The 12,768-nt window shown below is 38.7% G+C and overlaps 1 protein-coding gene across 5 annotated transcripts in view; it reads left to right on the top strand.

The window, feature by feature from the left end:
- The window catches only part of ARHGAP6 (Rho GTPase activating protein 6), a 253,848-nt gene extending 241,427 nt beyond the window's left edge, over positions 1-12,421 (top strand). For 3 of the 5 annotated variants that reach the window (XM_087967042.1, XM_026666909.2, XM_087967045.1), the window contains exons 11-13: positions 2,104-2,348; positions 10,767-10,847; positions 11,301-12,421. In XM_087967042.1, coding sequence (XP_087823168.1) covers positions 2,104-2,348; positions 10,767-10,847; positions 11,301-12,001 — 1,027 coding nt within the window. In that variant the 3' untranslated portion in view covers positions 12,002-12,421. The remainder of the gene's footprint in view (positions 1-2,103; positions 2,349-10,766; positions 10,848-11,300) is intronic. The other 2 variants (XM_087967043.1, XM_087967044.1) reach the window with 1 other exon arrangement.
- The last annotated feature ends 347 nt before the right edge of the window (positions 12,422-12,768 follow it).

The raw sequence follows: 12,768 nt of genomic DNA on the forward strand, positions 1-12,768 counted from the left end.
CCACTAAAAATGATAGCCAGACTGCAGCACAGTGCTTTGTTGGGAGGTGTGCCTATCTGTCTAGAAAAAAGACTAATCAAGACCAACTGTCCAGGATGTAGATTAACTCCTGGAAAGCTGTGTGAAGTGACACCTTAACAGTGTGACTTTGAGTCAGTGTTTTGTATTTGGTCCTGTCCATGATAATATACCATTTGTAAAAGTGCCTCTAAATGCTTTTACAATTCAAAACGAACCAAACATTTGGGAATCTCTCTTAATGAACTTAAGCTCTATTCTTCTACCTTTTATAGCTATGATATAGCTACAGTATGTGGGCACAGAAATTCCAGTGGATGAGATCTTTCCTCTTGCTCAAAAATATCTCTTAAAAGTTTATTCCTATTCAAACAAAAATATCTACTCATATTGCTTAATTTAAGAATATTTAATAGTACAACTGCTCAAATCTGTATAGAGCCTCACAAACAGATGAAGTCAAGTAGATAATAGCACTTTGGTGTCTTATTTTAGCAAATGATAATTGACAGATATAGCCATCTGATACTGGGAATAGTGTCCTTATTTTCTATGTTCAACTTTGCCTTAGTATGAAAAAATACGTGCACCATGGCTGCTTTGTATGCATATTATTTTGTTCTACTTTAGAAATGAAAGATGACACTTTACTTCCTTAAGCCCTGATCCTTTATTTATTCTTAAGTCATCATTTAAATCACCTGAGAAGAAATATACCTTTTCAACATTTTCCAATAAATCATTGGGAACCACCTGTTGTAATTCACAGTTGATAGGACCAGTAATTATGCTATTAGTTTCAACAAGAGTATTCAATGTTTGAAAATGACAGAATTGTCACTTTAGTTTTGTTCTTCTCTTAGATGCCTAATTAATATTGAAGTGCCCAGGAATCATTTTTGTATGTTTTGATACTAGCATGTTTCCAGCTGTAACTGCGAAGTCATGGGAAAGAATTTGGCTAAAAGATTAGAGGGACAATTTATTCATCATGAAAAGAAAATGACACTCATAGGACACATCTTTTTTTCTGTGTTAATCTGGAGAGACGACTACATATTCACTGGGCTATTTTTCCTGATAAGCTGGAACCAAAAAATGAGATACATATGTCTTGGGACCATCTTAATATTCTTGATAATGGATTTCAAATCTTGACATGAAAAACTGTAACTCTGCAATGAGAAGGGAGCGTATGTCCACCAGTAATTGATTGCATAAGAAACTTCAGATGCTACTTGTAAAATGGGCATAGTGTCTTTCTACATAGACTTTTCTCTTGATCAAAACACTTTCTTGAACCTACTTTTGCTAATAACTTCACTACTTCACTGTTTTTCCTTTTAACTGGAAGATTATCTGCTCAGTCACAATGAAACAGTACAACGTTATATAACTGCTTGCTACTAACAGTACAGTGCTGACAGCCTACTTCTAGAGTCTTCTTATACTTTCTAATATGGCTGGATTTGTCACAAATTGATCTCTAACTCATACTAATCTAAAATTAAATCATCATTTGAAAATGAAACCAAGATTCTTGCTGTGACGGATCACTTGTTAAATCCTAAGTAGAGCATGGAATGGCCAGTTTAAATTCTCAATCAGGGAATATTTTTGAGAAAAAAATACTTTTTGAAAAAAACCTATAATGTTCAACATTTACTCAAGGTAAGGTATAATTTGAAAGCTTTTATAAAGTTTTATTTTATTAAAAGCAGTATTTAAATGGACTGTCCTTTGTTGTATGGTTATTGTTTGTCGCAGGTGCCTTTTTTCATTATATTTCCTCAATTCATTATACTGTACTCAGTAATCTACAAAACACTTCCTTTGTTACATTCAGACTTACAACATGTTCTTAAAGCTCTCTTTTTTAAATTAGAATCTTGGATATAATTGTCATTGATATAATTTAAGAGTAATTTCACCTACATTGTATTGAATCCCATCCTATAAGTATTTACTATTAAGGCAGTTATTTTCTGAAATCTTTAGTTTAATTCTATCCACATATTGTTCAAATATATTGTTCTCTACATGGGCTAAGTTTTATTAACTCCTCTTTATATTTCATTTTATCAGAAGCCCTGAAATGCTTCAGTCTGAAAGGTCATTCTCCATAGAAGGTAGACATTCATCCATAGACTCAAACCGAACCTCAAGTGGCGATATATCACCATATGACAACAACTCTCCAGTGCTGTCTGAAAGATCTGTTTTGGCAATGCAAGAAGATATGTCCCTTACTTCTGATAAGTTACATAAAGTACCAGAACAGAACACAATAGGTAGCAATTTTCAGCTAAAATCAAAAGAGAATTCCTTTGGTATGATCAGCATATATAATAACTATGAGCATTCATTGTTTCTAATATCATTATGAATAATCTTTTATAGTAAAATTATTTTTATTGTAAATACCTGTTTTTCTTAGTGAATTGATTTCCTTAACAGAATAGAGTCAGACTGCTAAGATTGGATAGATACAATTTATCAATTTAAATTGCAGTTCCTAACAACAAATTTCTGACTTTAATTTAAAGATTGTCTGAGAAAACATTGTTTTGAAAATGTTTGATAAGATTTTATAAATATCCAAACAATATCTGCATCCAGGTGAAAAGATTATTGCAATTAAAAAGTGTCTTTATACAGAATGTTCTTCAATTGTACTAAAAAGATTCAGAATTCAGTAATACAGAAGTTCATATATCAATTCAGATGTACAAAGTCAACCCACCTGCTAATACAAAATTAATTCCATGGATTGTTAAACTAAAATTATAATGGCATAATTATGTCTGTGATTAAGTCATAGTTTTAGTGTTCTACTATATGAACATCGCAATATTTAACCTGCATAATATCAGTGCAGAAATGCAAAACATTTAAAAAATGAAATCAATTCTAATTCTTTGCAAATATTTTGAATTATAGGTGTTGTACTATCTTGAATTTTATCTTTGAATTTTTGAAAATCACATCTTTCATTTTCCAATTGAGGAATGTTTGTGAACCTAAAGAAAATTATTTTGCTTAAAAGTGGGTCCCAATATTTAATACTCCTTTTCATCTGAGAATTTCATGGAGTCATTCACATTGGGGATCTAGTTGTCTGTATTGTAAATAAATCCACTGAGGTAGCAAAAGCTCTTGACATTAAACTAAAACATTGTTTAGATCCTAGCTGTTGTTTCTGTTCTTTGGTTATGACCCAGTAAGATTTTAGCTTGATATCAAGAGCTTTGCTACCTCTGGCTGCCTTGTCTTCTTATGGCAAAAGTAAATTGCAATTTTATTATATGCTGATAGTGTTTCTATGCTGATAGTGTTTCTATCACAAATGTCAGTTGAAATGAGGGCTGCATATCCTAGGCATTAATTTTTCTCAGGAAGTACTTGAAATTAGTTATACTAAAACTAAGATCTTATTTTTGGCAAAATAACCCAGGGTCCCTAACCTGACCATAGAACTAATCAAAATATTTAAATATTTGGGTATGGTTTTTAAAATGCTACCAAATACGTTACACTAAAATTATATAATTCAAAATGCACAAAACTTAGTGGTAGTAATGCAATCCTTCTGCTTTACTAGATATATAGCTTCTTTACCCCTCTGGAAAGATTCAGTTTAAGCCCTTATATACTACACTGCTCAAAAAAATAAAGAGAACACAAAAATAAGACATCCTAGATCTGAATGAATGAAATATTCTTATTAAATACTTTGTTAATTACAGAGTTGAATGTGCTGACAACAAAATCACACAAAAATTATCAATGGAAATCAAATTTAGCAACCCATGGAGGTCTAGATTTGGAGTTACACTCAAAATTAAAGTGGAAAAACACACTACAGGCTGATCCAACTTTGATGTAATGTCCTTAAAACAAGTCAAAATGAGGCTGAGTAGTATGTGTGGCCTGCACATGCCTGTATGACCTTCCTACAATGCCTGGGCATGCTCCTGATGAGGTGGCAGATGGTCTCCTGAGGGATCTCCTCCCACACCTGGACTAAAGCATCCCCCAACTCCTGGACAGTCTGTGGTGCAACGTGGCGTTGGTGGATGGAGCAAGACATGATGTCCCAGAGGTGCTCAATTGGATTCAGGTCTGGGGAATAGGCGAGCCAGTCCATAGCATCAATGCCTTCATCTTGCAGGAACTGCTGACACACTCCAGCCACATGAGGTTTAGCATTGTCTTGCATTAGGAGGAATCCAGCGCCAACCACACCAGCATATGGTCTTACAAGGGGTCTGAGGATCTCATCTCGATACCTAATGGCAGTCAGGCTACCTCTGGCGAGCACATGGAGGGCTGTGCGGCCCCCTAAAGAAATGCCACCCTACACCATTACTGACCCACTGCCAAACCGGTCATGCTGGAGGATGTTGCAGGCAGCAGAACGTTCTCCACGGCATCTCCAGACCCTGTCACCTCTGTCACATGTGCTCAGTGTGAACCTGCTTTCATCTGTGAAGAGCACAGGGCTCCAGTGGCGAATTTGCCAATCTTGGTGTTCTCTGGCAAATGCCAAACGTCCTGCACGGTGTTGGGCCGTAAGCACAACCCCCAACTGTGGACATCGGGCCCTCATACCACCCTCATGGAGTCTGTTTCTGACCGTTTGAGCAGCCACATGCACATTTGTGGCCCACTGGAGGTCATTTTGCAGGGCTCTGGCAGTGCTCCTCCTGTCCCTCCTTGCACAAAGGTGGAGGTAGCGGTCCTGATGCTGGGTTGTTGCCCTCCTACGGCCTCCTCCACGTCTCCTGATGTACTGGCCTGTCTCCTGGTAGAGCCTCCATGCTCTGGACACTACGCTGACAGACACAGCAAACCTTCTTGCCACACCTCGCATTGATGTGCCATCCTGGATGAGCTGCACTACCTGAGCCACTTGTGTGGGTTGTAGACTCCGTCTCATGCTACCACTAGAGTGAAAGCACCGCCAGCATTCAAAAGTGACCAAACCATCAGCCAGAAAGCATAGGAACTGAGAAGTGGTCTGTGGTCACCACCTGCAGAACCTTTATTGGGGATGTCTTGCTAATTGCCTCTGCTTTCCACCTGTTGTCTATTCCATTTGCACAACCACATGTGAAATTGATTGTCAATCAGTGTTGCTACCTAAGTGGACAGTTTGAGTTCACAGAAGTGTGATTGACTTGGAGTTACATTGTGTTGTTTAAGTGTTCCCTTTATTTTTTTTTGAGCAGTGTATATTCCAGGTCTGACTAAAGTAGAAATGAGTGCAAGGATTTGTTTTAATTCCAATGGAAGAGAATACATGTAGCTCAGTGTTGAAGTATGGAGTCTCTGGTACTCTCTGATCATGGTTGTCTGCCTATTGACTGGAAGAGCAGGCTAATGAAGGCTCCCTTCCTCCCCTCCCAGTGTAAGCACAGCACAGTGGTCAGTAAAGCTATAACTCTGAAACAAGTATGGAGGAAGAGACCCACATTTTTTCTGCAACCAGCAACAAATAGAGAAAAGCAGCTGAATAAAAGAAGGCATTTTTTCCTTCAAAGGGAATGGATGGTTTGGAGGAATAAGAAATATAGAGGCACAACAAAGCAAAACACAATGTGAAAAGGTGCAAGTATTCTACATGCTGGCTATTAACAGAAAAAAAACAAGAAATTTCAAAAAGATGAATTAAAGCCTAAGGCAGAACAGGATTTATAGGAAGAAAGCATTACTGTAGTATAAAGTATAGCATTGTAATAATAATTGAATAGAATAAATAATAATAGTAACTGGTATAGTAATATAGAAATAATAGCAATAGAATAAAGTGGAATGTATTATAGTGGCAATAGAAAGCATCCACATATACATTTACAAGTTTCACATTGCACTTTTATATCTTTAAAAAAAAAACATTTCTTCAAGGATCTAAAAGCTATAAAAAAGAATAACATTACCACACACTAAAAACAACTTAGAAACGATCAAGACTACTGTAACCTCACAGTATCATCATAGCACACAAACCATCTAAAGCCTGCCATCTTAAGTAAACCAAAAGACTTAATAACCCAAGAAAGCTATGCAACGTACGTTGTAAGGATTATAAGAGCTGTTTGTAAGACAAACAGGCAGAACACTAGCAGAACATATCCATAAACACTAACTGGCAGTCAGAAGACATGATGAAACCTGCTTAATCTCACAACATGCGGCAGACTCAACCCTAGTTTCAATTGGGAAACTTATGAGCATCTTTGACCAATCTAAATCCAAAAACGCTAGGGAATTCCTGGAAGATTGGCATTCAGACAAATCAGCCATATATATCTGTATAGATTTGAGTTCTTGTCCTGTTATCTGGTTTGACCCAATTGCTACTGAGGAAGTGGACAGAATTCTAGGGAGTATGCGCGCAAGCATCTGTGTTTTAGACTCATGTCCCTCCTGGCTTGTGAGAGCTTCCTGGGGTGTGACAGGTGGGTGGACTTTGGTGGTGATTAATGCTTCCCTAGCCCCAGCACTTTAAGGAAACTGTGGTCTGCCCTCTTCCCAATTGGCCGTTGCTGGATTCCACCCTGTTGGATAATTTCCAATCTGTTTCCAGTCTTCCCTTTTGAGGGAAGGTTGTTGAGAAGATGGTTGCACGGCAGCTACAGAGGTTTCTAGACGAAAGAGATTATTTAGACCAGGGGTCGCCAATCTTTTGGACCTCAGGAACCACCAAACTCATAATTTTAAATCCCACAGACCAGAGACCCTGAGAAAATCCCAAAAAAAGTCTTCAGGAAAATTCCCCACCCCATTTTCCTACTGATCGATCATTCTTTATTTGGGATTGCAGGATATCATCTCCAGCTCCATTCTCAGGGGGAGAGAGAGACTTTTGGCTTCATGCAAGGAAAGCAACAGAAGCAGCAGAAGTCTTTCTTTCTCTCCCCCAAACTCCACCAGAAATGAGTCTCTTTGAGACTTGTTGCATTGGCACAGCCTCTTGGAGCCAGATGTCTTGCAGGGTCCCAAAGACTCATTTCTGGTGGAGTTTGGAGGAGAGAACGAAAGACTTTTGCTGCTTTCCTTGCATGCAGCCAAAAGCAGGAAAAGAAAAAAGCAACCTGGTGGCAAGGTAGGGCGAGTGGGGCAAGTTCCCCCCCTCCACCCTTTCCCCCCTCCCGTCACTACCTCATGTTGTTCGCAATGGAAACGACGCAAGCCTTGTGTTCCCACGGGCCATATGGGTGACGCAGCTTTGTGTTCCTGCACAGCCTGGATTAATTGCTTTGGGGGTGTTTGGGGGTGACATTTCTCTGCGGACCACCAAAATTTCTCACAGACCACCAGTGGTCCCCGGCCCACTGATTGGCGACCACTGATCTAGACCCCTACCTGTCAGGATTCAGGGATATGGGACAGAAACACCATTGGTCATACTTTGTTATGATCTCTGGCAGGGATGGGATAGGGTAGTACATCCAACCTTGCTCTACTTGACCTCTCAGCTTTCGATATCATTGACCATGATATCCTTCTGGAGCAGCTTCAGGGGTTGGGAGTGGGGGGCTATGTGCTATTCTGGTTCATTTCCTTCCTCTGTGGTTGCTTTCAATCAGTGTTAATAGGTGAGAGATCCAGCTCTAGCCCACTGCTTTGAGGGTTCCCTCAGGATTTGATACTCTCTTTGCTCCCATTCAACATCTACATGAATGTTGATGGATGATCTTACTGTTGGGTGAGAGCATCTGTCACCGTGGACTGAGATATCATCAATATACTGATAATACTTAGCTGTATATCTTAGTCCACGGTGAGTTAAGCAATGCTATGACATCCCTCTCACGGTGCCTAGAGGCTTTTAGGAACTGGATGTGGAGCAACGGGTTGAAACTGAACCCTGGCAAGACCAAGAAAGAATTGCTACCTATGGTCTTGGATGGGGTGGCACTGCCCCAAACAGATCCTGTGCATAATTGGAGGGTTCTCCTGGACTTGCGATTCCTGCTCAAAGAGCTGATGGCAGTCATGGCCAGGAGGGCCTTTGTGCAACTGCAGGTTTTGTGCCAATTACGCCCTTTTCCTGGACCAACAATCCCTACTTATGGTCAGTCATGCCCTAGTCACCTCCCGTCTTGACTATTGCAACATGCTCTACGTGGTGCTGCCTCTAAAAAGCATCTGGAAGCTCCAGTTGGTGCAAAAAGCAGCAGCCCGCATGGTTTTTATGCAGACCTCAGTATGGCCTTTCTTGCAGGAACTGCATTGGTTGCCAAATTTGTTTCTGGGTGCAATTCGAAGTGCTAGTTTTCACTTTTAAAGCCTTTCATGGCTTGATCCCAAGTTATCTGAGGGACAATCTTTTTTCAGTCACATCTACCCAACCCACTAGAGCAAAGAAGCAAGGAATGTTGTGTGTCCTGTCCCCTAAGGAGATGCATCTGTTGGGTCCCAGAAGAAAGGCCTTCTCTGTGATGGCTCCCTCTGCCTGGAACATCATCCTCCCAGCAATTAGATTGACCCTCTCTCACACTCCTTGGAAGGCCCTGAAGACATGGTTCATGGCAGGCCTGGGGAACTCAGAGCAAGATGGAGCCCATTAAATGATTAGTGATATTATGTGTTGTCATCTTTTTGTTATTTGTTTTATATGGTATTTTTATATCCTTGTAAGCCACCTTGAGTCACCATTGCAAGTAGGCGGCAATATAAATTTTTTAAATAAAGAAATACATAAACAAACAAACCACACAGACAATTAAAAAACTACAAAGGAGAACACAGTAGCCTACACCCAAAGAAGCAGGGATTCGCATCAGACAAACAAGCAGAAAACAATACCATAATCAAGGAATTACATAGAGAAAGCCACACACTGATTAGTACTGAGGATGTTACCTAATTGGATAATGAAACAACTGCAAGCAAACAACCAAACTCAGAGCACCAAGGACCCCACATTTGTATTGATGCCTAGCTAAATTTGTTGGGGATTTTTCCCCAGAGGGTCTAGGCAATTGACTCTTAGCAAATAATTATAAATTAATGAAGAAAATGAAAAAAAAAGTACAAAGTACAAAATTGCAGCCATCCTAATAAAGGGATAGGGTTGAACATTTCCTGCATTCAAATGTTAAAGATTTGAAAACTCATTTGGAACAGTCTGACTTAATCAAAATAATCAGTCCCCATTTTTTTAAGGTTAGCAATTTCTTTATTCAACTGTGTCCACTGCTATGTATTCCAAAGAGTATCAAAATCAGAACAGCTCTCAAGGGAAAATACTTAAAATTCCTTAGGGCTTAACATTGTGTCCTTGTGAAAAAGAAGATATTGAGTGCATATTTCATGTCCTTTTACATTGCACCTTCTATAAGGAAAAAAAGGTCCCCTTTATCCTTTAGACAGATCTGATTTATCTTTTTATTTTGCTATATTTGAAATGACAATTATTTTAACTACTTTGCTAGCTGACAGAATTCTGGTAGGTGGGTGTGGCTTGGTGGTCATGTGACTGGGTGGGCATGGCCAACTCAACATCACTCATGTCAAGGGGCACTTCTCCTTGCCTGGCCTCTCATGACAGTGGGAATGCTGCAACGGTCATAAGTGTGAAAAATGGTCATAAGTCACTTTTTTCAGTGCCATTGTAACTGAACAGTCACTAAATGAACTGTTGTAAGTCAAGGATTACCTGTACAAAAATATGAAAAGCTTCTTTGCTTGCAAAAAGCTGCCCTAAATACCAATCATTAATCATTAATCATTTTTAATCATTAGATTAAAAATACCTGCAAGCCAGAGTTACAAATCAGGCAGGGTGCCAGAGCACCTTGAGGAATGAAAATAGTTTAAATGCAGTGATAACTATCAAGCAGTCATCTCCTGCTCATAAAGTGAAACCCTTTAGCAGAGAGGTCATTTAAGCTCTCCAGAAAAAGTACACCCAAGAAAAGCAATCCTTAGATCCATTTGCACCACTTAAAGCTGGTCTCTCTCATCTCACAAGATATCCTAAGAAATCATCCAGATTTAAGGAAAGGTCACATGCCCCCCAGAAAGGCAATAAAAAAATCAGTGCCAAGCTTGCATCCTGCCTCTTGGAAGTATACCCCAAAAGGGCAGTGCCGCATAGTACTAAAGCAGTGAGGAAGACCCCCTACCCAGATAGAAAAAGAAACCATGAGGCAGGAAAAAATCAAACACAGTACAAATAATTAAATCACAACAGTAGCTGTTGCTTGTTGAAGCTGAATAGGGAAAATTATCCCATCAATAAACACAGAATTAAACTTCACCAAGCACAAAATTAACCTTCACCAAAAACCAGTTTTAGACCAAAAGTCAGAAAGGGTATGTAAACTCACGTTTGAATGTCAATTTTTCTAGCTAGCCAAGAAGCCTTGCTGAATGTCACTCATCTTGGTTCCCTGTCACTAAAATTATTTTTTCAAAGTGCTGATTGTCCAAGGAAGTATTTCCTCCCAACAGCAGTGTAAAAATCTTAAAACAACCCTTCCCCTTTAAGAAAGCCAAGCCCCAAAGTTCCGGAGTCTAGGCTGTCTGCCAAGAATGTAATAAGGGTGGAAAAAAACAAAAGGAGATTGCTTTTAATTACCAGTTCTCTGAACTGCTTAGAAAGTTAACAAGGGGTTCTATAGAACCGGTAGAATCCCACCCCTGATTGTCACTACTGCTTCTTCTTTCTAATTTCTAATTTCTATCTCTGTTACATATTAGGATCACTTACATTCATATTCCTTCTAATCTTATAGATGTGTCAGACGACTATTTCAGCATCTGGGGTACCTGGCATTCAACTCTGAAAAGTGATTCCAAAGGGCTGGGAATGACAGGTATACATATCGTTTCTCTTTCTACGCATCGAATAATTATCTGATTTGACTATTCATATATTAGTGCTATTTCAATATAGTATTGTACTAGAAGAGGACTACTAATTCTCTTTCTCCAAAAGCTATCCAATTTATAAACCATATAGTTCAGTAAACTATAGTTTACAAAAGTTGATATACCACATTAAATATGTTTGTTTCAGGAGTTTCCACAACAAACTTTTTTTTTTTGCAAACTTTCAGATATTATGATATTCAGTTCAAGGCATAACTGTCTGTAGAATATTTTACAATATAGAGCTATTGTATGGAAATGTGTCTATGTAAGTAATCAATAGTAATTCTAGATATCATTCCCAAGTCTGATGTAAGATTCCAATGCACATGTCATTGTAGATTATCTCAAAAATGTATGATTTGTTTTATTATTAATCATTCTCTCTGGTTTTTTAGGGTCATATGGAGACATCTATGAGAGCAGCTCCTTGCGGCCAGGGCACTGTTCCCTTTCTCAAGGGAGCCTATCGTTGTCTTCTCCTCAGTGGCAGGAAAGAAATACAGAGCTAGACAATGGAAAACAAGTCATCCGGAGGAGTCAGACAACAGCTGCCCTTCCTGGTTGCCGTTTGCATCCCCCTCTGTCTCAGGTGTACAGCATCCCACAGATTGAAGTAGGTAGAAGGAATTCCAGCCAGCCCAATTCAAAACATCATTCACCTGTAAGATATATAGAAAACTTGATGGAGCATGACTCAGGTGCAACTTGCCCACACGCTGCATTTAAGCCATCATCTCTAAGGCAAGCTGAAGTAATTCGAAAAGACAAACCACCACCTCCTTATCCTGAAACAGCAAAACAAAGCAGCTTATCATCCCTCCAGCCAGCAGTGTCTTCTACAGGGTATCCGTTGTATCAGAAGACAGACTTATCTGAGGCCCAGGGAATGAGGATCATGGCTCAGGTGCCTGAACAACCTGTCCAGCATGAGGAGCAACGGAGCCAAAATGAAAGAAAGTACTCCTTTCCAGACCGTGAGCAGAACAGTAAAAATTTGTCAGAGACAGACTGGCATGGGTGGCAAAGCGATCGATGGCAAATTTGGGAGATTTTATCACCTGACAATCCAGATGCACTCCCTGAAACATTAGTATGAGTGGAGAGACCAGCAGGCCTTTTCCAAGTAGGGAAAACTGGTAATAGTGGACTGGATTTATACTGAATTATTTTTTAAAGATATGTTTACTTTATGGAGTATTTTAAAATTAAATTTATTAAAAGAATTTTAATAGCAGTTGTAAAATTTAGTAACACATTTTTTGGGGTTTTGTAGAAGGAAATGTGAGATGGCAGTCCAAACTATTCTGTGAAATATAAGCTGTGTATACAATAAAAATGACCCTCTTGGTGTTGCTAAGATATATTTATGTGTCTGAAGCTCAAATGACTGTATATTAAGCAGATGTTTTATGTACAATTGCATTGTGTTTATATGCAAAAAATGATCTTGAATGCTTTTTTGAAAATATATTTTAATCATGCACTACTAATATTAATATACAATATATTGATATCATTGGAAATGCACAAACTGGTTTCTGTGCTTTTAACTAATTGTTTGTGAAAGACATATATTTTCACTGACAAGATGGAATGAGAACATTAAAAGCCATATATTTTATAATAAGGAAGTTAAAGAATATCTAACACACTATTTGCTTGCAAGAAAAAATTAATGAACATATATTTTTACTCTTTTAGAAAGCAATTCCAATCACCCCTTCATAAATACGTCCGTGTCTACACCATATACAGAAAGGTCCCAAATATTCTTCTACCCATTCCATATTAGACTTATAAAATTTGGGCATGGGTAAGGAAGTACAGGAGAGGGCGTTTATAAAGTTTTGTTAAGATAGTTTA

Source organism: Notechis scutatus, chromosome 5 (genome assembly GCF_049901735.1).
Source record: "Notechis scutatus isolate UNSWTSFEM ecotype Mainland chromosome 5, rNotScu1.2, whole genome shotgun sequence".
Classification (NCBI taxonomy): domain Eukaryota; kingdom Metazoa; phylum Chordata; class Lepidosauria; order Squamata; family Elapidae; genus Notechis; species Notechis scutatus.